This window comes from Cololabis saira, chromosome 7 (genome assembly GCF_033807715.1).
Source record: "Cololabis saira isolate AMF1-May2022 chromosome 7, fColSai1.1, whole genome shotgun sequence".
Classification (NCBI taxonomy): Eukaryota; Metazoa; Chordata; class Actinopteri; order Beloniformes; family Belonidae; genus Cololabis; species Cololabis saira.
Window position 1 is genome coordinate 2,655,791 of NC_084593.1, and position 24,502 is coordinate 2,680,292.

The 24,502-nt window shown below is 36.6% G+C and overlaps 1 protein-coding gene across 1 annotated transcript; it reads right to left on the bottom strand.

The window, feature by feature from the left end:
- Positions 1-1,091: 1,091 nt before the first annotated feature.
- Positions 1,092-11,503, bottom strand: atox1 (antioxidant 1 copper chaperone). The gene is made up of 4 exons (XM_061724740.1): positions 11,353-11,503; positions 9,789-9,864; positions 5,866-6,005; positions 1,092-1,949 (listed from the first exon to the last, which is right to left on the bottom strand). The coding sequence occupies exons 1-3, from the start codon at positions 11,356-11,358 to the stop codon at positions 5,881-5,883; spliced, it is 207 nt and encodes a 68-aa protein (XP_061580724.1). The 5' UTR covers positions 11,359-11,503; the 3' UTR covers positions 1,092-1,949; positions 5,866-5,880.
- Between the last annotated feature and the right edge of the window lie 12,999 nt (positions 11,504-24,502).

Genomic DNA, 24,502 nt, shown 5'->3' on the forward strand with positions numbered 1-24,502 from the left:
AAAATTTGCACTTAACTCAATCGAAAATGTAATAAAAGCCAATAATGTAATAACTTCCCCAATAATGTAATAAAATATCCTGACGGATATTGAAATAACATTTTTACCAATAATGTAATACCTTATTACATTATTGGGAATTTATTACATGCAACTCAAAGTCTGCAATTTAACCCAATATTCATTCTGGTGTTTCAAATCCAGCGTATAAAACATTCTTAGATACTTAAAACACAAAATGTAGAACTCTGGACTGAAAATGAACATATATATTACATTATTTGTCAAGTATTACATTATCAGTTTTGAAAAAAAAAAAACCCACCTGAAAATGTAATAAATTCCCAATAATGTAATAAGGTATTACATTATCGGTAAAAATGTTATTACAATATCTGTCAGGATATTTAATAACATTATTGGATTTTATTACATTTAAGTGCAAGTTTTATTACATTTTCAGGCGTTATTACATTTTCATGAAATTATTACTTTATAGGAAATTATTACATTATAGGAATTTTTTACATTATAGGGTGAACTTATTGCAATATAGGAAATTATTACATTATAGGAAATTATTACATTATAGGAGCTACAGGGCTGTTTGAGGGAACAAGACCAGAGAAATCTCTAACGGCTGAACTCATTTGGAAAAGGAAAACTTTATTTTAATCATGTCTTTTACTCTGTTTCATGAAACGAATGTTGGCAAAGTAGTTTGCTTGAAGGATTATTAGGAATTTTATGAAATATTGTTGTTTCTAACAATTGCTCATTTTCCAATGACTTAATGTAAGATTTATCTACATCTCATTCTCTTCTATGAACTGGAGTCGACATGAGGAAATGTTTTCATCACATCCACTCACAACTGTGGTGGAATCAGATAAACCAGCGTTCTGCAGCAGCGGCTCCAAACGCCAACACATCTGCAGCTTCCACAACTTTTAATTAAAATAGTTCAACGCAAATGAAACAACTGAGTCATTAATACGCACAAGAAGAACGATTGTTGCAGAAACATGAAAAAAAGGTTTTTTTCTTCTTTTTGCTTTGAATGTGGTGATTTTTCAACAGATTGGTAAGACTTTGTAGAAGAGTTTTTATTCGTGTTGTGGGTTAGCAACATGATGACAGAGCGATCTGTTTTTACTTCACATTAAAGTAACATCAAAACCAAGATTACAAAAGTAAGAAATCAAAGATGCATCTCTATAAACTCGAGTTTAGTGTAGTGTAAACTATGACGAAGCAAAGAAGACTGTTCTCTCTTTAAGTCCAGCAGGTTTGTAGATGCCGACATTTATAAAGGAGGACTTTATAACTCAATAATAATCCTGATCCCAGATTAAGGCGAAAGCACTCAGTTGTTATGTTTTCTTAGCTAAAGGTCCAGGAACTGTACAGAGGTCGTGAGAGAGGAGGTGAAACCGAGCCGGTTTGGGATCTTTTAGTTGGGCATTTTCACGTTTTAAACTTCTGGCCGAACATTTAGTGAGTTCGCTGATCTTCAAATCAAACAACGGTGCAAAGACCTTCTTCGTCCACATCGTCAGTAACGGAGGAAAAAGAAATAAGAAATAAGATCAGACAGAAAGGAAGACGTGACTTCTAAAACAATTACAAGCACCCTGATCATCCAGGCACATTAATCATGACTAGAGAAGGACAGGACCTGCTGAAGAAGAACTTCTATCAGCCAAGAGGGATAAGATTCATAAAACCATTTTCATGTGGGAGGTGGGTGCTGTTTTTGTGCGTGTGAGCTGGGGGGAAACGCTGGGGGGAAACGCTGGGGGGAAACGCTGGGGGGAAACGCTGGGGGGAAACGCTGGGGGGAAACGCTGGGGGGAAACGCTGGGGGGAAACGCTGGGGGGAAACGCTTGAGGACTCCAGGAAGGTTCCAGTATCATCTTCACTTTGCAGCAGCAGCAGAGAGGAATTCCTGTAACACAATCAGAGGAAGACGTGAGACAACTGTGACGGATGATGAGTCGCATGAATCATGAACATTAATCTATGAATTAAAGGGGACCTATTATGCTATTATACCAGGGGTCGGCAACCCGCGGCTCTTTAGCGCCGCCCTAGTGGCTCCTAGAGCTTTTTCAAAAATGTTTGACCTTTTTTTTCCTTTTTTCTTCTTTCTTTTCTTCATTTTTTTTCTTCTTTTCCTTTTTTTCTTCCTTTTTCCTTTCCTTTTTAATCTCGACATTTCGACTTTCCTCGACATTTCAACTTTTTTCTCGTGATTGTACTTCAACATTAATCTCGACATTTCGACTTTTTTCTCAACATTTTGACTTTTTTCTTGACATTTCGACTTTTGCCATTTGTCTTCATTCTAAGGCTTATCCAAGATTTTTAATTTTTTGCGGCTCCAGATATATTTGTTTTTTGTGTTTTTGGTCCAATATGGATCTAAAACATGTTGTGTTGCCGATCGCTGATCTAATGGAATGTAAAAGGCAATTCAACATTATGTGTGAAATGGAAATGGGAAGAAGAATTGAATGTGGAAATGTCATCAGAAGAAGGTATGACATGTGTATATTCCAACAAACCTCCACAAGCTCACACTAATGGAGAGTGTTTAATTGGAAACATTTTATTTTGTATTTTATAACACCTAAGATCCACAGTAAAAAATCATCAACATCTCATCCTTGCTGGACACAATGTGGTTCTTTAAATGCACATCATGCACACATTTTTTGGAATTGTGAAAAAGTGAAATCTTTCTGGAAAGATGTACATTCAGTTCTGACAAAAGTACTTGGGTATGAGATTCCATTAACATGTACTGTCTTATACTTGTGTCACATTACAGCGATAGTGCAGGCAGAGGAAGCTGGTTGGTTAAGACAGCGGTTCCCAACCTTTATTCCTTGTTCCCCCCCTACTTGTGTCTAAGATAACGCTTTTAAATACCTTAAAATGTGTAGATCTAGTTGAACTAAGGACTTCTCTTATAATGTATAAGGAACAACAACCTACTTCCTTACTGCATTCAGGAAATGTTTTCAGCAGAGAAAGTCGCTATGAACTCAGGGGAACTTGTATGTTTAAAAAAAATAAAGGTAAGGACAAACTTTAGAAGTAGATGTTTCTGTTAAAGGGTAAACTTGTGGAAGAGTCTCTGTGATGAGCTAAAAATGTATAGTTCTATCTGAAAATTCAAACAAATGTTTAAACTTAGGGCAATTGATAAATATAAACTATGACCAAGAGCAGCTTCTCCTGTAAATCCTCTATATCACGTGCTTTTGTTGTAATTGATCTCTGTAATACTTTTTATTTTGATTTGTTGTGATGTGATGTAAAAAAGGGTAGGCATTATATAAGCTACGGCTTCATTTATTTATATATCCAGCTTTAGTGTGGTGCATGTTTTGATTAATGGACCAAAATAAAACTAACTAACTAACTAACTAACTAATAAGACCAGCCAGCCCCCCCCAAAAGAGTAAAGTGATTCGTTACAAATCTTTAATTGAAAAAATGAACATTAATTATGTTTTTTTGATACATTTCTCTTTGGTTTACCCTGTATACATGTACATATGACTTTGTTTTTCCTCACTTCATTTTGTGTCACCAATGTCTAAAATACACACACAAAAAAAATTTCAAGGACATAAAAATATTTCTGAAAAATGTCTCTTAATATTAGAGCAAACATTTTTAACATTTTCCCTTTAACAACCTGTCGGAGTAGAAGTATGATTAAATGTTGAATAATTATATAATAATATGTTTTTAAGTTTTTATCCTGCTAAATAACTTATAGTATTTTAAAATGACAGAAATATATTTCTAAGTGGGTTTATACAGACCTAGTTTACTGTATTCCATTAGGTGTGTTATTATGAGTTTTTATATATATAACATGCGCAAATATAATTATTACAACTACATATACTCAAAGCAGACAAAGTTTTGCGCCCGCCTGAATAAAGATAAAGTGACAAAAAAAAAAATTAAAATAAAAAAGAGACAGAAGCAAAAAATAATGTATTTGAAGAAATTATATATATGCCAATGTCGCCTTCTAGTGGTTAAAAAGAGGGAAAGCAGAATGGAATATTATGTTCAAGGTCTATATAAAATGCCTTCTAAAAAAAAAAAAAGGGGGGGACCTATTCTGAAAACCAGGTTTTCTCTTGCTTTAACATATATAAAGTGTTTTTTTCTTGCTTTAACATTTATAAAGTGTTTTTTTCTTGCTTTAACATATATAAAGTCATTTTTTTCTTGCTTTAACATATATAAAGTGTTTTTCTCTTGCTTTAACATATATAGTGTTTTTTTCTTGCTTTAACATTTATAAAGTGTTTTTTCCTGCTTTAACATATATAAAGTGGTCTCCCCTCAGCCTGCCAACTCAGAGAAGGAGGAAACAACCAGATTCTGCAGAGTCTGTACAGCCGCCCGGATGATCGTCCAGTGTGATGTGGATCTACGAGCCAATAAGATTCTGCTCCACAAAGTTACGGAACCACGGAGCGATGGTGAAACCACTAACAACTAACTCTGGCCGGAACAACAACAACAAGTCAAAATGTCGAGAAAAAAGTCAAAATGTTGAGAAAAAAGTGAAATTTCAAAAAAAAAAAGTAGAAATGTAGAGGAAAAAAGTAGAAATGTAGAGAAAAAAAGTAGAAATGTCGAGAAAAAAAGTTGAAATGTCGAGAAAAAAAAGTTGAAATGTCGAGAAAAAGTCGAAATCGAGAAAAAAAGTCGAAATGTGGAGAAAAAAAGTCGAAATGTGGAGAAAAAAAGTCTAAATGTGGACAAAAAAAGTTGAAATGTGGAGATTAAAAGGGGACCTATTCTGAAAACAGGTTTTTTCTTGCTTTAACATTTATAAAGTGTTTTTTTCTTACTTTAACATTTATAAAGTGGTCTCCCCTCAGCAACTCAGAGAAGGAGGAAAGAACCAGATTCTGCAGTGTCTGTACAGCCGCCCGGATGATCGTCCAGTGTGATGTGGATCTACGAGCCAATAACATTCTGCTCCACAAAGTTACGGAACCAAAATGTGATTTCCATAGTTTGGCCTCTGATACGTGAAACCACTAACAACTAACTCCACCGGCCGGAGCTTCCTCCATTTTTCCGTAGCGGTGTATCGTGTCATTCAGACAGCCAATCAGCACAGAGCCTCATTATCATAGCCCCGCCCACTCAGAATCCTGCATAGATAATGAGGTTAGAGCAGCGGTCTTCAACCTCCGGCTCTTTAGCGCCGCCCTAGTGGCTCCTGGAGCTATTTCAAACATGTTTGACCTTTTTTTTCCTTTTTTTTCTCCCTTTTTACTTTTTTCTCGACATTTCAACTTTTTTTTCGACATTTTAACTTTTTTCTCGAGATTGTACTTCAACATTAATCCAGAGATTTCGACTTTTTAATCTAAATTTAAACTTTTTCTCGACATTTCGACTTTTTTCTCGACATTTTTACTTTTTTCTCATCATTTTTACTTTTTTCTCGAGATTGTATTTCAACATTAATCTTGACATTTCGACTTTTTTCTCTAAATTTTGACTTTTTTCTCGACATTTTTACTTTTTTCTCAACATTTCGCCTTTTGCCATTTGCCTTCATTCTAAGGCTGATACAAGACTTTTCATTTTTTGCGGCTCCAGACATATTAGTTTTTTGTGTTTTTGGTCCTGGTTTAGAGAATGGGAAGATAAAGACCTGGCCCAGAGGGTGCATTTCTAATTTATTTAGCAAAAACAATCAAAAGCTTGTTTTTAAGACATCCAAGGCCTGTTTAAAATAGGTATTAGACGCGATAATAGGTCACCTTTAAACTAGCAGGAAAACTGGACTTTAACACTCATAAACTCGTCACCTGAGGAGGAATCCTTCATTTAGTGCCGTTGTATTTCACCTCCTTCCCACATTTCTTCAGCGTCTCCAGCAGAACGTCCACGTCTTTGTCGGACTCGATCCAAACCAGCTTCTTCGGCAGGTCGATCTCAAATTTCACATCTAGGAGACGAGAGGACAGAGAAACACGTGGTCTGATTCCTGGAGAAACACCGCAGGATTAGAACAAATACATGTGTTTAACGACAGAGCTGTGACGGGACCGTCAGAGAGGATCTGAAATGATGCATTTCTATTTTCACGTCCTCTGGGACGGTTTCGGCCGGGAGGTGAAAAGCAGAAAGAGAACTTAAGACACTCCACATTTTAATGAGAGTAAAAGTAAAGTGCAGCGGCGTCAGGTGACTCGCCGGCTGACTCCACACTCGAGTCACGGGTTCCTGTGATGCAAGAGGCCTCGAAACATCCTTAAAGTCCTTAAAGTCCTCTGTTTCACTGGACTCTCTAAACATCCTTAAAGTCCTTAAAGTCCTCTGTTTCACTGGACTTATAAGAATAATGCTGAAATGTCACAAGCTGAGCAACGCTTGTAGCTCCTATAATGTAATAATTTCCCTATAATGTAATAATTTCACCCTATAATGTAATAATTTCCTGAAAATGTAATAAAATTTGCACTTAACTCATTCAAAAATGTAATAAAATCCAATAATGTAGTAACTTCACCAATAATGTAATAAAATATCCTGACGGATATTGTAATAACATTTTTACCAATAATGTAATACCTTATTACATTACTGGGAATTTATTACATGCTACTCAAAGTCTGGAATTTAACCCAAAAGTCATTCTGGTGTTTCAAATCCAGCGTATATAACTAATAATGTAGAACTCTGGACTGAAAATGAACATATATATTACATTATTTGTCAAGTATTACATTATCAGTTTTGGAGAAAAAAAAAAAAGACCCACCTGAAAATTTAATAAATTCCCAATAATGTAATAAGGTATTACATTATCAGTAAAAATGTTATTACAAAATCAGTCAGGATATTTTATTACATTATTGGTGAAGTTATTATAGGAAATTATTACATTACAGGGTGAAATTATTACATTATAGGGTGGATATTATTACATTATAGGAAATTATTACATTATAGGAGCTACAACGCTCAACACCAAGAGGAGCTGGGAGGCTGTTTATGTGTCAATGACGTGACGCCTATATTTTCTGAAAAACAGATTTTTTTTTTTTCCAATTCAAAAAAGGTTTAAATGGATAAAAAAAAATACCATATACAGGACTGTCTCAGAAAATTAGAATATTGTGATAAAGTTCTTTATTTTCTGTAATGCAATTAAAAAAACAAAAATGTCATACATTCTGGATTCATTACAAATCAACTGAAATATTGCAAGCCTTTTATTATTTTAATATTGCTGATCATGGCTTACAGTTTAAGAAATCTCAAATATCCTATCTCAAAAAATTAGAATATTCTGGGAATCTTAATTTTAAACTGTAAGCCATAATCAGTAATAATAAAATAATAAAAGGCTTGTAATATTTCAGTTGATTTGTAATGAATCCAGAATGTATGACATTTTTGTTTTTTTTAAATTGCATTACAGAAAATAAAGAACTTTATCACAATATTCTAATGTTCTGAGACAGTCCTGTATAAGAATAATGCTGAAATGTCACAAGCTGAGCAACGCTGAACACCAAGAGGAGCTGGGAGGCCGTTTATTCATGTGATCCCAGTTAAACCACTAACTGGTCTAAGTTGCTCTCAGAATCACCGGTGACAAAATCCCGTCCTTGAACTTAAGTTCTAGGGAACTATATGTCCCTTAAAACACATTTATTGCATTTAAACTGGTATTCACAAAGGGAGAGTGGGGTCTGAGTGGGACTTTAGGTGGAGCTCAACAGCTAAACTTTCCAACATGACGCCTGCGTGATTAAAACTATATTTGGCCTACGTGGGTTTCCCACGGTGATGAAACCGTCAGGACTCTCATAAAACGTTCCCACTTCAAGCTCAAAGCCGCTCTGCACCCAAACAGCCCACGTTAAACCCAGGGGAGGTAGGAATAGGCGATATTTTACCATTCACGAGCCAGAAAGAAAGAAAGAAAGAAAGAAAGAAAGAAAGAAAGAAAGAAAGAAAGAAAGAAAGAAAGAAAGAAAGAAAGAAAGAAAGAAAGAAAGAAAGAAAGAAAGAAAGAAAGAAAGATTTATAGTTAAAAAGGTGGAGTTGAATTGTTTTTTTTTTTTTTTTTTTTTTTAAATCGTCATTTTTTATCGTTATCGGGATAAACGCCAAAAATTCCATACCGCCCATCCCTAATGTGAGGTGACATGGATGAGCTGGCTGTCGGTGTTTGTTCACCAGCTACAGCTGGAGCAGCCGCTGCTCCTCTTGTACCCTCGGATGTCTTTTTGGATTTAGATTTTTGGTTTTTGAAACATTAAACATACTCCAACTGTCAGCTCCTTTAAAACAGCTTGTGCTTTTTATTATTTTACTTCTTTTCTTATCATTTTATTTCATTTATTCGTTATTTAAGCGTACTCTTAAATTAGCAACCTGTGCTTTTTCTTATTTTACCTTCTTTTCTCATAATTTTATTTCATTTTATTTGCCATTTACTGTCTAATTATGTCTTGCCGCTTTTAATGTCGATGTAAAGCACTTTGAATCACCTTGTGTTGAATTGTGCTAGATAAATAAACTTGCCTTTCTCCATGAAATCCTGATTACACACAATCAGCTAATGAAGATACAAATCATGGTTCATTTCGAGTAGTTACACGACCTGAAATAATCAAAGATAGTTTTTACTTTATAAAAAGTGGATGACAGTTTTAATTATTATTTTTTCCAATATTATGAAGACTATACCAACATCTGAGAGCAGGAAAACGCTCTCAGATGCTCATTTAAGAGCTTAAAAGGGCTGTTTCAATAGTCCATATTGTTATAAAGACATGTAATAGTCATAAATCACTGTCCTGCAGTCTGTGGTTTCAGGTTCCACCACACACTAGACCGGGATAGACAGCTGCGTCTCCAACAGAGCTGTCCAGACCTTGATGACAAGCTGATGCCGACTATTAATGTGAATCATGGGTCTGTCTCCATACGCATATATTATAATCTTAACTATATCATCAATACATTGCTATTTTTTTCTCTTTCAATTTTTTTTAAACTGAAATATGTTTATACAGCCCTTTAAATCATCATGTAATGAATTCCATAACTTAATTCCAACAACAGAAACACTCGTCTGGTTTAAAGTTGTTCGGGCAAATAGATGTTTAAAATTAAATTTTCTTCGACTATCTTCATTATTTGAACTAAAAGTAAGTAAACATGTATTGTAAGTTTTCTGGTAATGCTTTACATTTAGCTGTTACATGATTGTGTCTGTAACTTCACCAAATCATGGAGTTTCAGTTAATCTTGATTCAATAAATAATCTGTTGGAGTTTTCTCTGTAATGCGTATTGTAAATAACTAAGTCTTTTCTGTAGTAAAAATAAAGGATTCATATTAGTTGGATATGTGTTGCCCCAGACTGCAACGCAATAAGTTAAATAAGGCAAAATTAATGAACAATATAAAATTCTCATTATTAACACAAACTTAGCCTTATTCAAAACAAAAATATTTTTGCACACTTTTGATTTTACATGAGCTTTCCATGTCAATATCTCATCTATAATAACCCCTAAAAACCTAAATTGTGATACTCTATCAATTAAAACTCCTTCTAAAGTACGTGATATATTTGTGTCACTTCTTGAATGGCCAAAAATTATAAATTTAGTTTCAGAATTTTGAATCAGCTTTAAAACTGAAAGACTGTCAGAAGCAAGAAACTTCAAGAAACCTAAAAAAGAAAAGAACAGTAAGAAGATCTGACCTCCCAGCTTGTTGAGGACTCTGGTCACGGCTCCCGAGCATCCCTCACAGGTCATGGCCACTTCAAACTCGTGTTTCTGGTGGAAAACAGTCAGAATTGATGACCTAAACTGAGATCAGTGGTGATTAAGAACTGATGACACACAGTACTGGAGTTGAGGGGGGATGAGGGGGATGGCATCCCCCCCTGAAATAAAAACGGTCCAAATCATCCCCCCCTGAAATAAAAACGGTCCAAATCATCCCCCCTGAAATAAAAACGGTCCAAATCATCCCCCCCTGAAATAAAAACGGTCCAAATCATCCCCATGTAAAACTGCCATCCCTCCTTTCCATCCCTTATGTCATTTCATCAATGAATGTGGTTTTACTGCTATTTCAACATTTAGAGTCATCACCAGAAAAATAACACTAGAAAAATAACTTATTTGACTATTTTCACCTGTTTCAAGTACATTTTCACTTGAAATAAGTAGAAAAATCTGCCAGTGGGACAAGATTTATCTTCTCATTACAAGCAAAAAAATCTTGTTCCACTGGCAGGTTTTTCTACTTATTTTAAATGAAAATCTACTTGAAAAAGGTGAAAATTGTTGTTTTTTCCAGTGATGAGTCTTGTTTTAAGTGTAATGAGATTTTTCTCTGCACATTTCGGCTTTTTTCACAAAATCTTGACTTTTTTTCTTGACATTTCGACTTTTTTCACAAAATTTTGACTTTTTTTCCTCAACATTTCGACTTTTTTTCTCGATATTTCGACTTTTTTCACAAAATTTTGACTTTTTTTCTTTATATTTTGACCTGTTTCAAGTAAATTTTCACTTGAAATAAGTAGGAAAATCTGGCAGTGGGACAAGATTTATCTTCTCATTACAAACAAAAAAATCTTGTTCCACTGGCAGATTTTTCCACTTATTTCAAGTGAAAATCTACTTGAAACAGGTGAAAATAGTTGTTTTTTTCAGTGATGAGTCTTGTTTTAAGTGTAATGAGATTTTTTTACTAAAATGAGACATTTTAACTAGAAATAAGACAAATATTCTTGTTAAGATTGTGAGTTTTTGCAGTGATCCATGTTACTTATCCTGTGAAGGACAGAGTCATATTGATAAGTTCAGAAAAGTGTTTTTTATTGTTGTGTTTTGATGTATTTGATGTAAGCCCAGTGGATATTTAAAGCTTACAGAAGGCTGCATTTAACTGCTGCTATGTCATTCCTGCAGTATTTCTGCAGCTGTTTTGGTCACTGCTATTATTTGTAATATATTATATTATTTGTAGTCAGCACAAATTATCTGTCCCCATATGATAAAATCCACCATCCCCCCTGATTGTTTTTTTTACAACTCCAGTACTGGAAACACGTGACACAAACGTGTAAATCACTAGATTTACGATCTGTTCAATCATATCCACTAACAGAATCGATGCTTTCATACGTGTCAATAATACTGACTTTTAAATAAGACATTTGACGCAACTCTGACAGAAAATAACCAACATTGCTGCGTTTTAAAGCTGAACTTTTCTCATAAACGAGTTAACACTGGTCTGTAAATACTCACAGTCATGTTTTTAGGTGACCGGGGCAGCCGTGGACTTTTTCCTGTGACTGAGCTGAAACACTGAACTGCGAATGCTGCAAAAAAGAAAAAAAAAGTAACTAAACGGTCAGTGTTTCCGGCTGCTAATGCTAACTAGCTTCACTAAACAAACAGGACTTCCGGGTTGAAAAATAGTTCCAGACTTTTTTTCTTTTTTTTGATTACATAGAAATAATTTTAAGTTGGAAACTTTCACTATAAAGCCATAAAATGTATCCTATTCAAATGTATAAACCGCGAGATAAATAAAAAAAATAAAAAACTTTTAAACCATTCATTTATCGAGCCAGCGTGACGTCAGGAGCTGACCGGAAGTTGTTCTACTAAAGTAGATTTATTTTCTTACTAGTGGATTTTCTTAATAAAAACCGTATTAATTTACTCATATTAATACCTGATTGGTTAAATCCACCATTTTGAAAGAGAACAGAAATTATGTAAGAATAACTTAAAATTACAATATTTATAAAATAATTAATTTTCATACAAAGCAACTACTTTAAAAACTAATTAAGTTTACTTTGTGTTCAGAAACATCTTTTAAGAGGAAAATAAAAAAAAATGCAAGTGTGAGAAACGATTGCAGTTTTTATCTATTTTTCAAAATAAAAGCCTAGTCAATAGTTAAGGCTGATTTATGGTTCCGCGTTACACCAACGCAGAGCTTACGGCGTAGGGTACGCGGGGGACCCGGCTAGTCCATATGTGTACGTGTGTGGGAAACACTTAATCACAGGTACGTTAAATTATCATGTTAACATTAGATAATGTCACTCGTCAAAGTTGTCACTTAGTTAGATCTTATGTATGTATTAGATCCTCTCTGCCCTCCCTGTCTGACATCTACAGCTCCCGCTGCCTCAACAGGGCCAGGAACATTTTAAAGGACAACACCCACCCCGGTTTCTACTTCTTTGACCTGTTGCCCTCTGGTAGGCGCTTCAGGTCCTTACGATCCCGAACCAACAGACTCAGGGACAGCTTCTTCCCCAAAGCTGTGAACTTTTTGAACTCATAAGCTACCTCACACTGTGCAATATTTTCTATTTCCTGTCCATAATGTCCCAATATTCCTTACCTATGTATGTGCAATATTCTTCCATCCTTTCAGTGCAATATTCTTCCACCCATCCAAGTGCAATATTCCTCCACCCATTCATGTACATTTTTATTTTATTCTCCCATTCACTCTTTTCTTTTAGTGTATATGTTTACTTTTTTTTGTTCATTTTTGTTGTGTACAGTTTACTTGATTATATAGTCTTGCATTTGTTTTGCACTTTGACGGAGCTGCTGCCTAATTCCATTGTAGAAATATAATGATAATAAAGGCTTTCTATTTCTATTTCTATTTCTATGTATGCAAAAATCAGCTTCTTCATCCACTGGCCTGACAGAGATGCATCAGAGAGACCACCAGTGATGATGGACAACTTTGCTGCCTCACAGCAATTATTGATTGATTTGAAATTAGAATTGAAAATCCAAAGGGCCTTAAAGCTAGGTAATGGTGACAAAAATGTGTAAATTGTGACTACTTAGCCAGGTGGCTCTTAATAGGGTTCCTGCCCAGGTCTTGAAAAGTATTACAAATGAAACTGATTATTAACAATCTTAATCGTTTTGAACACCAGACTAAGTCTCCAAAATAATTCTAGCACCAGAAAAAGTAAGGCATTTTTAATTGGAAAATGTGTAGGAAACATGTTTTGTTAACAGTTATTTTTGTTTTTGTTTACCCCCACAGAGCTAAATCATACTTCAACTATGAGAAGTGACTACGGTGAAATATCTGATTGCGTGTAGTCCTTCAGGCAGCATCACCTTCTTGTCCCATGCCTGGGGGGGCAGGTGTCTGGGGGGCAGGTGTCTGGGGGGGCAGGTGTCTGGGGGGGCAGGTGTCTGGGGGGGCAGGTGTCTGGGGGGGCAGGTGTCTGGGGGGGCAGGTGTCTGGGGGGGCAGGTGCCTGGGGGGGCAGGGCATCACATGTTAAGATAACAAAGGAATCAGGCTTCATTTCACCTGCTACCACATCGTGGGGACCAGGTCATTCAGTACCTGCACCCTACATGTTTGCTAGTGCATACATAATCTAAGATGAGATAAGTTAAGTTACTCCTGTACCTTAACAGAACAATAATGTAAACAATTTATACGCTAATGTAACTGTAGCCTACATCACATTCAGCTTTTGTTGTATTTTTGTAGTCATTGTGGACAAGTGCTGTAAATTAGTGTTTCACCACAAACATTAAAAGCAATATATATACATCTAATGTATTACCGTACTTGTTTCAGATTTTGGCTGATCGGGGCTTTACCCTGAAGGATGACTTTTCCGTGCTAGGTGTCGGTCTCATAACCGCAGCCTTCACTCGTGGCAAGAAGCAGCTCACAGGCAAAGACGATGAAGAATCCAGAATTAAATCAAAAATTCAGATTCATGTTGGCAAGTACATTTATTTTCCACAGACTGGCAATCTATTCCATCTGATGGCACTTAGAATCGGTTTACAATTTCATTGAAACTCATACATTAATATCCAACAACACAACTCAAAGATTAATAAGGAATAGGTATTGAGAACCTTCTGAACCAGTGGAGAGCAGCGCAGCAGCGCAGCAGTGCAGCAGTGCAGCAGTGCAGCAGTGCAGCAGTGCAGCAGTGCAGCAGTGCAGCAGTGCAGCAGTGCAGCAGTGCAGCAGTGCAGCCAGACCTGTTAAACAACTATGAGCCCTGCCCCTTAGCAGATATAAAATAGCACAAAACATTTAAAATACCAGTATGAACTTCTATGCTGAAAAAGACTCTAAAACCTCTTTGTTTTATTTAACAGAACGGGTGATAGGTGTGCTGAAGCAGAGATTCCCCATCCTGGATGGGCCACTCCCTCGCTGCTTCGTCAAGACCCTGTGGGATGAGGTGAAGGAAAGGGATGTGGTTACCATTGACAATAGATAGATAGTACATGTCTGTGCTGCCTTGGTAAACGTGTCAGGTAGCGTTGTGTTCAATAAAAGCAGAGAGGGGGACGTGTAGGTCAAAATACTCTGACAGTCTTACTCTATTCTGTGTTAAAATGAGTGACGTAGCAACTTTCCATTTCCACAATCTACCTTACTGCACTGCGCTTCACCCTGAGCTGACAGTAGAGGTCTCCTGTAAATATAAATAAACTGTCTTATGAATCTTCTTGACATAAACCTAATTGTCATTTCTATTATACATTTTCATTCTAACATCATTTCAAATCTAATTTGATGTTTAAGAAAGATAGAACCCTGAATATAGTAAATTAATTTTCCACATAACTGTTAAGCAGTGTTTTGAACATTCAGTAGCCATTTGGTGCCCAAATATTAATTCTTGACCCTGTAATGGAGTGTTTTATATATTTTGTGTTTTTGCCTGAAGCTCCTGTTCTGTAGCACTGTCTGTGGACTCCTGATATCACAAATAAATGATTTGTTATTAATTAGAATTATGTTTCCCTTTATTACAGTGGAATATATTTAGTACATATAAAATGACTGTTATTACTGAGGAGTTGGATGCACCTTCCCAAAAATAAATACGCTTTCATCACAATCACCTCCAATTCTTCATCAGGGTCTCTGTGTAAATCCCTAAATTAGAGTGTGAGATATTTGTTTTCTTCATAAATGTGTTCAGTGGACATAACTTATGCATTTATTAATTAATTTAATTGTGTGTGTGGGTGTGTGCGTGCGTGCGTGCGTGCGTGCGTGTGTGTATATATATATATATATATACATACAGTACATACACACACACACACACACACACACATATATATATATACATACATACACACACATACATATACACGGTTGCCCATAAAGTTGGAATAATTTTGCTTTCAGACACATTCCTCTTCTTATTTATACACACAAATTAGTCACTTTTGACCAGGTGCAATGAGATTGATCAATACAATTTTTAGAATATATCTTTATCAAGAATAAAATATTGTTTTCCAACTTTACACACACACACCCATATATATATATATATATATATATATATATATATATATATATATATATATATATATATACATATATATATATATATATATATATACATATATATATAATATATTGATATATTGATAGAGAAAGTGATAGATGTCAAACATTACCTGGAGATTCAATGAGGTATTAATAAATATCTGGATATGACTCTCTGGCCACTGAGTGGGGTCGTTTACCCACCTCTCCTCCGGTAGGCTGTATGGACATACATCTCCTATTTCCTTTATTTTTTCCATGTAATGTCGCAGATCTACGGAGCCCCTCTGGTGACATTTGAAAAAAATAAAATAATGCGTGGCCACGCATTAATAACTCGTGGCCACGATATAATAATGCGTGGCCACGAGATAATCAATGCGTGGCCACGAGATAATTAATGCGTGGCCACGAGATAATTAATGCGTGGCCACGAGTTATTAATGCGTGGCCACGCATTAATTATCTCGTGGCCACGCATTATGTATCTCGTGGCCACGAGATACATAATGCGTGGCCACGAGATACTTATTATTGTCATTTCCATGAACGTTAGTGAGGGTTAAAGTGTGATTGCTGCTGTGGCTGCGTAATAATGGAACACTTTGAGTTGATTTCATTTTATTTTCACACTGGAATGAATTACAACGACATGCTCAAGGCACTTGCGGCAAGACACGGAGTAGTTCTCAGCAAGAGGCATTTAATTCGACTACTCAAATTGCATCATCTCAATAGAAAGCAATATGCTGATCTCGGCGATGTCGTGGACTTCATAGTTCACCAGCTGGGTGGACCTGGGAGACTACATGGATACAGATGGATGTACAGCAAGTGCTTGAAAAATGGCATTCGTGCAAAAAAGGAAGATGTCCGTTTGATTCTTTCAGCTTTGGACCCAACAGCCTCAGCCATGCGTCGTTCCAGGCGACTAAACCGTAGGCAATATTTTGCCCAAGGACCCAACTATATCTGGCATGTAGATTCTTATGACAAGCTAAAGCCATATGGGATCTGCATAAACGGTTGCATTGATGGGTTTTCCCGCAAAATAATTTGGTTGAAAGCTGCATATACAAGCAGCGACCCACGCGTCATAGGAGGCTACTTTATACAGGCTGTGGAGGAGTTTGGTGGCTGCCCCCGCATCGTCCGAACAGATCAGGGAACGGAGAATGTGGTTGTCCGAGACATCCAAATCTACCTCCGCCGCAATGATGTCGACAGCAGATCTGGTGAACAAAGCTACATCGCAGGAGCAAGCACTTCAAACCAGAGGATTGAAAGTTGGTGGGGTTTGTTGCGCAAAGAAGGGATGGAGTACTGGATACAGCTTCTGGGCGAAATGAAAGATGAGGGCCTCTTTGCTGGGGACTACGTGGACAAAGCACTTGTGCAGCTATGCTTTCGAAACATTATCCAGGTGAGATCGAAAGACTCGCTGTTGTGAACTGCTCTTGCGCCATTTCGCTCTGTGTTTCAGCACTGTAGAGAGCTGCACATTGCGATAAACCAACCCCCAGTCGCACTGCAGTAGGCTACGCTAAGGATAGCGCTGTCCATGGTACTGAAACAGCGATAGCCGATAATGTATTTCTGTCAACAAATTAATGAGCAGTAGGCTCACTCAAAACCTCTTGTGCCATGTCAATGTTGTTAGTTGTTGTATATGTGTATATTGTTAATAAAACACCAGAGAAAGGTAACTAGTTTCTTACTTCTTTAATCGTTGCCATGGTAACTTAACAACAACAGATATAGATTAATGCGCGTGAAATACCACCTGTATCAACATGTTACTACAACATAAAGTAGTCCCTTATTATATTATAAGCTATATGGTACACTGGTAAAATCTATTCCACACCTGTCCTGTGTCCTCTCTTTGCATCTTCTCTTGTTGTATTTTGCGCTCTGGGGTTACAGCGCCATATATTCGTTGAGCAAATTGATTGATTGATTGAAGATGAAGAATTTATTAGAAGAATTGCATAGGATCAGGTACAGTTTCATGACAGTACAGATTCGCTGACAAAGTCAACTAAAAGGCATTATTCCAAGAAAGCATTACACTTGTTTACATTGGAGACCTTTTTTTAACTCATATAACTAAATGGACAGCACGTAGCCTATTTGCAGTTGAAATGAAAGTTCCAGTGCGCTGTTCGTCTGCTTGCACATTTGCAAACACATAATGTCGTTTGCATACGTTTTTACAGACACACGCACGCACGCACGCACGCACGCACGCACGCACGCACGCACGCACGCACGCACGCACGCACGCACGCACGCACGCACACACACACACACACACACACACACACACACACACACACACACACACACACACACACACACACACACACACATCCTTTATCAGATCAGGCCCTAGTGTTTAGTGACTCCAAACAATTAATTGGTAACGATATCAAACCTGAACTTGTCGCAGGTACATAATTTGCTATTTTGTTGCATTTAGCCTATTGCACGTGTAGCTGAAAATTGTGAAAATTATATGTAGGTATTTTGTTCATTAGTAGTATATTGTGTTTGCAAATACATACCTACCACAATATTGTGGTGATATTGGCTTTTGACTAAACTGTGGCATGCATCATTAAGCGTTTCAGCACCACAGATGGCATAGCCCTTTTATTAATTTCAGATAAAGCAGTAGGTTAAATGGTCAAGTATAGACAATTATTTAGAGCAGTAACAAGAGTTTCAGATCCCAGGTTTAAATGAATTCTCATTTCAAAATATATTTTCTTGAAGGCATTAAGGGATACAAATTCAAACTAGAAAAGCACTCAGAGAGTGCAGACCTCCGTGATGTGATGTGATACTCAGTATTAAGCCTATGAACTGTAAAACATTACCTGAAGTATGAAGCTTATATTAATTTCTCAACAAATATGAATTTTCTTCTTTCTTGTGTCATCTTGGTCTGGTAGGAAGAGTTAGACGACATCAAGGCAGTCTGGAACAGCCACCGCATTCGGCCAACAAGGAATGACAAAGTACCCAGTGGGATTCCTGACGTGATGTTCACTGTGCCTCAACTCTGGGGTTCTGAGGACTTAATTCTTCCACATGATGAACTTGATGTCTGCAAAGACGCATGCAAATTCCTCTCAGCTGTCTCATGTGATGAAGATATCTTTGACATGTGTAACATGATCATGTCAGAAAGTAATCTTATTTTTCCCCAAAACACATCACAAGCTCAAGAGTTTTACTTAAGAATTCGTGAAGCTCTGCGCTCCCTTCTCTTTAACTGAGTAGCCGAGCAAACTGCATAAGTTGTTTCATTGTTTTCCACCAAATTGTGTTTTTATTAATGCTTTATATGACCCAAAGTGGAAAATCTTGAATAAACATTTCATTCAAAGTATTTGCATTGTTGCTTGTGCTTTATTATCATTATTATGATTATTAACAACTACAAACATAGGTAACTGTTTACAAAAATGCAAAATTTGCATCCTGGACCAGTAAAAGGTACAGTAAAAGAGTACAGACAGTAAAGGATGAACTTTGAAAAATTGTAACACCGATATGAAAATGCAGTGCTTATCTTAAGTAGGTCAAGAGTGAACTGATAGACTTGCAAATTAGTTTTCAGACTCAGAATTAAAGTGCACTTGTTGCTTAAAGAAGTGAACATTACTAACTAGGCTAACTAATAAATATACGTATGTCAGCATTTTCCATATTGATTATTTCAAAAATTTTAAGGGTAGTTGGAAATTTTGTGGAATCCTCCAAAATGGCAGATCACCATTCAAACAATGCAACACAATTTCTGAAACTGGATATCTGATAACCTTAATAACTGTGAAGCCATTATTGTTGCAATATTATTTGCAAATGTGTATCTCAATCTTTGTGTGTGTAATCAGATCTGTGTGTGTGTGTGTGTTCAGATCTGTGTGTGTGTGTGTGTGTGTGTTCAGATCTGTGAGTACGTATTCAGATCCTTGTGTGTGTAAAAAAATCTCTGTGTCTGTATTCAGATTTGCAAGCGAAGACAAATCGGCAAATGCGTGCAAAGATCTGTGAATGCGTACACAGATCTGTAAGTGTACATAAATCTGTAAATGTATAAACAGATCTGTAAATGTGGCAGATCTGTGGATCACAGATGTGTTTCTACACAGATGTGTTTCTACACATTTAAGGATCACAGATCTGGCTCGGCAGAAGTGTTGCAAAAGTCACATGTAAAAACACAGCCAATCGAGAACTCCTGCCTGAGTTGTAAGTGATGACAGACATTTACAGATCTGTTTACACATTTACAGATTTATGTACACTTACAGATCTGTGTACGCATTCACAGATCTTTGCACGCATTTGCCGATTTGTCTTCACTTGCAAATCTGAATGCAGACACAGATTTTTTTACACACACACAGATCTGAATACGTACTCACAGATCTGAACATGCAAACACAGATCTGATTACACACACACAGATTGAGATACACATTTGCGAATAATATTGCAACAATAATAGCTCCATAAATATCCTAACAATAACAGTGTTTGCACAATTTAATCTGCCTTTGTTTGCTTTCTTTAACTAGATTATGTCCATAACCCAGATGGAGCTTCTTAGCACAAGATCAAAGTCATTACGGAGATCTGGGTAGTTTTGGTAGTTGGTTGGTAACATCAAATAGCACCCACATGTATGTGCCTGAGGTCGACACTGGAACGTAGACATCTCTATGAATTGAACACTGATGGGGTGTCCAAACAGGATATCTGCCCCTGTGCAGAAGCGGAGGAATGCTTTCAAAGTGGTGTTGTCTGATTCTCCTATGTACCTCTTCAAATGTCTTGCCACAGTGTTCTGAAGAGAAGTCATCTGTTCTGGGAATTTTAGAAGTTCCTTCACTCGTTTTGGTGTTGGTACACGTTCCTCCACTATCTCAACAAGCAACTGTGGATACAACGTGTCTGATAAAGTTTTCAGGATGGGCTTCCAGCATTCAATAACGAACATTGGTGTCTGGATTAGGGTTTTGTGTGCCAACTGGGATATTAATCCAGCAATTGTGTCTTCAGAGGCAAGGTAGTGGCAGTCATGTGCATCCAGCACATCATTCAGGTCATCTTTGTCAACAGACTCGAATGATTCCAGTGCAGACTCAATAATTTTCCTCTCTTCTTTTGAGACATATTGCAAGAAGCTTTCGGTCAAACTGCTGTAACTTCTACCATAGAGAATTTCTTCCAAAAATGGAAGAGGGAGAAGCAGTGGAAAATACCTGACGGTTGTCCAACCCATCACAAGGATTCTTGCAACTGCCTGCCATTCCTGGAGTTGATATTCATGCCGAAGGTACGGCGTCTTCACTTCAGTACCTAATGTGCATTTGCTGTAGAATTCTCCCCAGAATTCTGAGAGGCAGTCACGTAGAACACCTGAGCCTTCCCCCTGTTCCATTTGCCCATTGGGAAGTTTTCTTCGGATCTGTACAGTTTTGTTCAACATATCTGGATCAATAAATGCTGTCAAGAGGTCGGCAAGGCAGTTACCCCTTTGCACGGCAATAATGACCGTTGGTTTTGATTCCTCCCAAGGCAAAGTGTCATCCAGATTAAAAGGATCACCAGCTGATGCTCCAACTATCACTTCCTGATCACTGGAATTGTTAAACTGCATCTCTACAGCTTGGGCGTCAGGAATAATATTTGTTCCATATGCACTGGTGTCTTCTTGTCTCATAATAGTAGACTCCAGTCTCATTTCTGAAGTTCCAAGGTCTCTTCTTTGTTCCACATGAAACATCTCTTCATCTAATAGAATGACATCAGCTTGATCTAGTAGATCTATAGATAAGTCAACATGTACATCCTGAACTTGGATGTCTTCCTGAGCAACATTTTCTGTCACTTCTGAAGTTGTTGCTGGGGGTGTATCAGCAGAGTTGTCTTGAGCATGTGTCTTGGCGTATTTGGTGTAGAGGTACAATCTCAGTATTTTTACTTTGTTTTTCTCATACAGGTCCTCCACTGTGCAGTCTTGGTCAATCTCCTTTTGTGAAAAGTCACACATGAAACACATATGATTCTCCAGCTTCAGTGACTTGGAGGCCCCATCTGGGAAAAAGAGTGATTCTGCCATTTTTTGGACCTCTCGAACTGTAGTGTGTCTGTCAATAGAGACATGCCTGGTTCCACCTCCCTTTACAGCTCGTACCTGTCTGAATTCATTTTCTTTTTCACTGAAGTTCATCCATCCAATTTCCAGCCTCCTGTCCTTTTTTTTGGCATTTTTATTTCCTTTGAATTTATCTGATAGCTGCACTCTTTTAACAGCCCTGCTATCTGGAACACAGACCTTTGCCCGTATTCTCTCAAGCAGATGATCTCTCCTGGATGTTCCTGGATCTGCATGATGATGGTTGCGACAGAAGGCAACAGCTGCCAATCTGTCTCCATGAAGTGGAATGTACTTTGACAGATCCACTTCGGACATCAGTGGAATTACTGAAGAATCAATCTGCAAAAGAGACACCAATATTTTTGTTTTATATTAAAGAGAACTTGGAAGAAAGCAGAATGTAGCGATTATCAAAAAAAAAAACAATGCAGCCGCTGAGAAGCTGAGTCTAGGGTGTTGCTTCTTGTCTGACATGCTGTACAAACAAAATATCCACTGAGATGAAAAAATAAGTTTAAGGGTTTTATTAAAGAAATAGAAAAACGTATTATAACGTGCACAAAGTATGAAAAATTCAAACACAGCGATCCAAAGCAAAAAATCTATCTCTTTGTTACCTGTCTTAGCTGTAAAATGACTAGTTCTAGATAGCTGTGAAATTAAAACTCTGAAACTGTTAACCATGAAATGAGGAACTGTAGCCATTCATAGTGTAATAACAGCTCAAACTGTAATAATGGCTCATAATGTGATAATTGAAATGTGATAAAAGTTCATAATGTAATAATAGGCCTATATATATAATTTTCCGATGACAATTCTATTGCATGACATTTTGGCTTGTATAGTTTCAATATTTGGGGGATGAATAGCTCACCTTGTCATTTTTTAGTTTTATAATGATTTCTTCTTGAATTCCACGACCCCGCAGAAACTGCAGGAGGGCATCTTCCTCTCTCTCCATATGTAGCCTTTAGAAACATCAAAATTCAGATTCAAATTTGCAGATTATAAGACAGAAACACTATTCTGTAATAATTTTAAAAAATCATAAAATTTGATATAAACATGAAGGAATCACAATGTGGTCAGGTCAAAATATAGGTGATTGACTATTAGCCAAGATCCAGCTATTAACATTCTAGATTATGTGTCTGTGATAACACTCTGAAATAAACTTCCTTTGGGTCATGTATTGACTAAATGACAGGGGTAACCACATACATCACTGTACAGTATACATTAAAACATTAAGCATAATATTTAAAATGCAGAGTTAAACTAGTAGGCTAATTTAATTTTAATTTGGTAGCACTCTCCTTAATGTTATGCCAGCAATAAATAATGAGCACGTTCACATTAACCTAACACACCTACATTTTAACTATTGTTATGAGGGGCTTGTAGCCTACCTGAAACAGGTTTTTTTTCAATGAAAGACGGAATAAGACAACTTCATTCAATCGGTCAGGCTAATGAATTAAATGAGGGTGTCCTTTATTGTTGCTCAAAGCAATGCGCCCTCTGCTGGATCCTTGCTACTAATGCTGGTGCATAAAAAACGTAAGAAAACACAAAATACTATTGTCTTTTGACTGAAACTGACCACCATAACTGCTCATATGTTAGCATATGAGATATTACTATGAAAAACCTGTTGCCATTATTCTTATATAATGTCACATAGCCTATGCTCTGTGCAGCCTATTTTTCATTGAGCGTTATACTATCATATAATGTTATTACTACACTCGCCATGACAATACTCTTGCTCTTTAATATAAATAGACTATAATTACCGTTATTAATGAATAATGAATGAATTAATGAATAACCATCCTACCAAGGAAGTTGCATCCACGAAGTCCAGACAGTAATGCCATCCACGAGTAAAATAATGCGAGGGCACGAGATACATAATGCGTGGCCACGCATTAATAACTCGTGGCCACGCATTAATTATATCGTGGCCACGCATTATTATATCGTGGCCACGCATTGATTATCTCGTGGCCACGCATTGATTATCTCGTGGCCACGCATTGATTATCTCGTGGCCACGCATTATTATATCGTGGCCACGAGTTATTAATGCGTGGCCACGCATTATTTTATTTTTTTCAAATGTCACCAGAGGGGCTCCGTACAGATCATCGGTCTGCAACGACATAATGCCTTACGAACGTCAGCCATTGTTTTCCAGGCTGGTTAACGTTGTTTAGGCAAAATAAAGACTGACTACGGCGGGATTTGTATTGACGGCGAGTTGTTTGTTTTACCCAAATGTGGGCGTGACCTAATTTGCTACGGTCTATGGCTCCAATGCACTGCCCCCTAGTGGACACATAAATAACTGAATTTAAATGCATTTATTTGCCCTCTAGTGCAGGGGTTCTTAACCTTTCTGACCTTGGGGCCCAATTTTTTCAGTACAGAGTGGCCCGAGGCCCATTAAATATTAACACTGTATAGCAGCAAAGGTCCAGAACATCATAATAAATATATATATATATATATATATATATATATATATATATATATATATATATATATATATATATATATATATATATATATATATATATATATATATATATATATATATTCAAGTAGCCTCATAGTTGTATCAACATCTGCATCTGACTGTTATATTAAAAAAGTACATATTTGCCCATTAACATGTGTAACTTCAATTACACATTTTTTTCTCTTAAAAATAAAATAAATAAATAAGATTTTATTTTATTTTTCAAATGCTATCTTATTTTATTTCTTTACCAGCAGTTGGAATTTCCCCTTTTCTTTGTTAATTGTCTCAACACATTTTTATAATAAATTAATATAAACACATCTTAACAATTTAAAAGTTTTGCAGTTTTTCTTTCTTCCCCTTAATCTTAT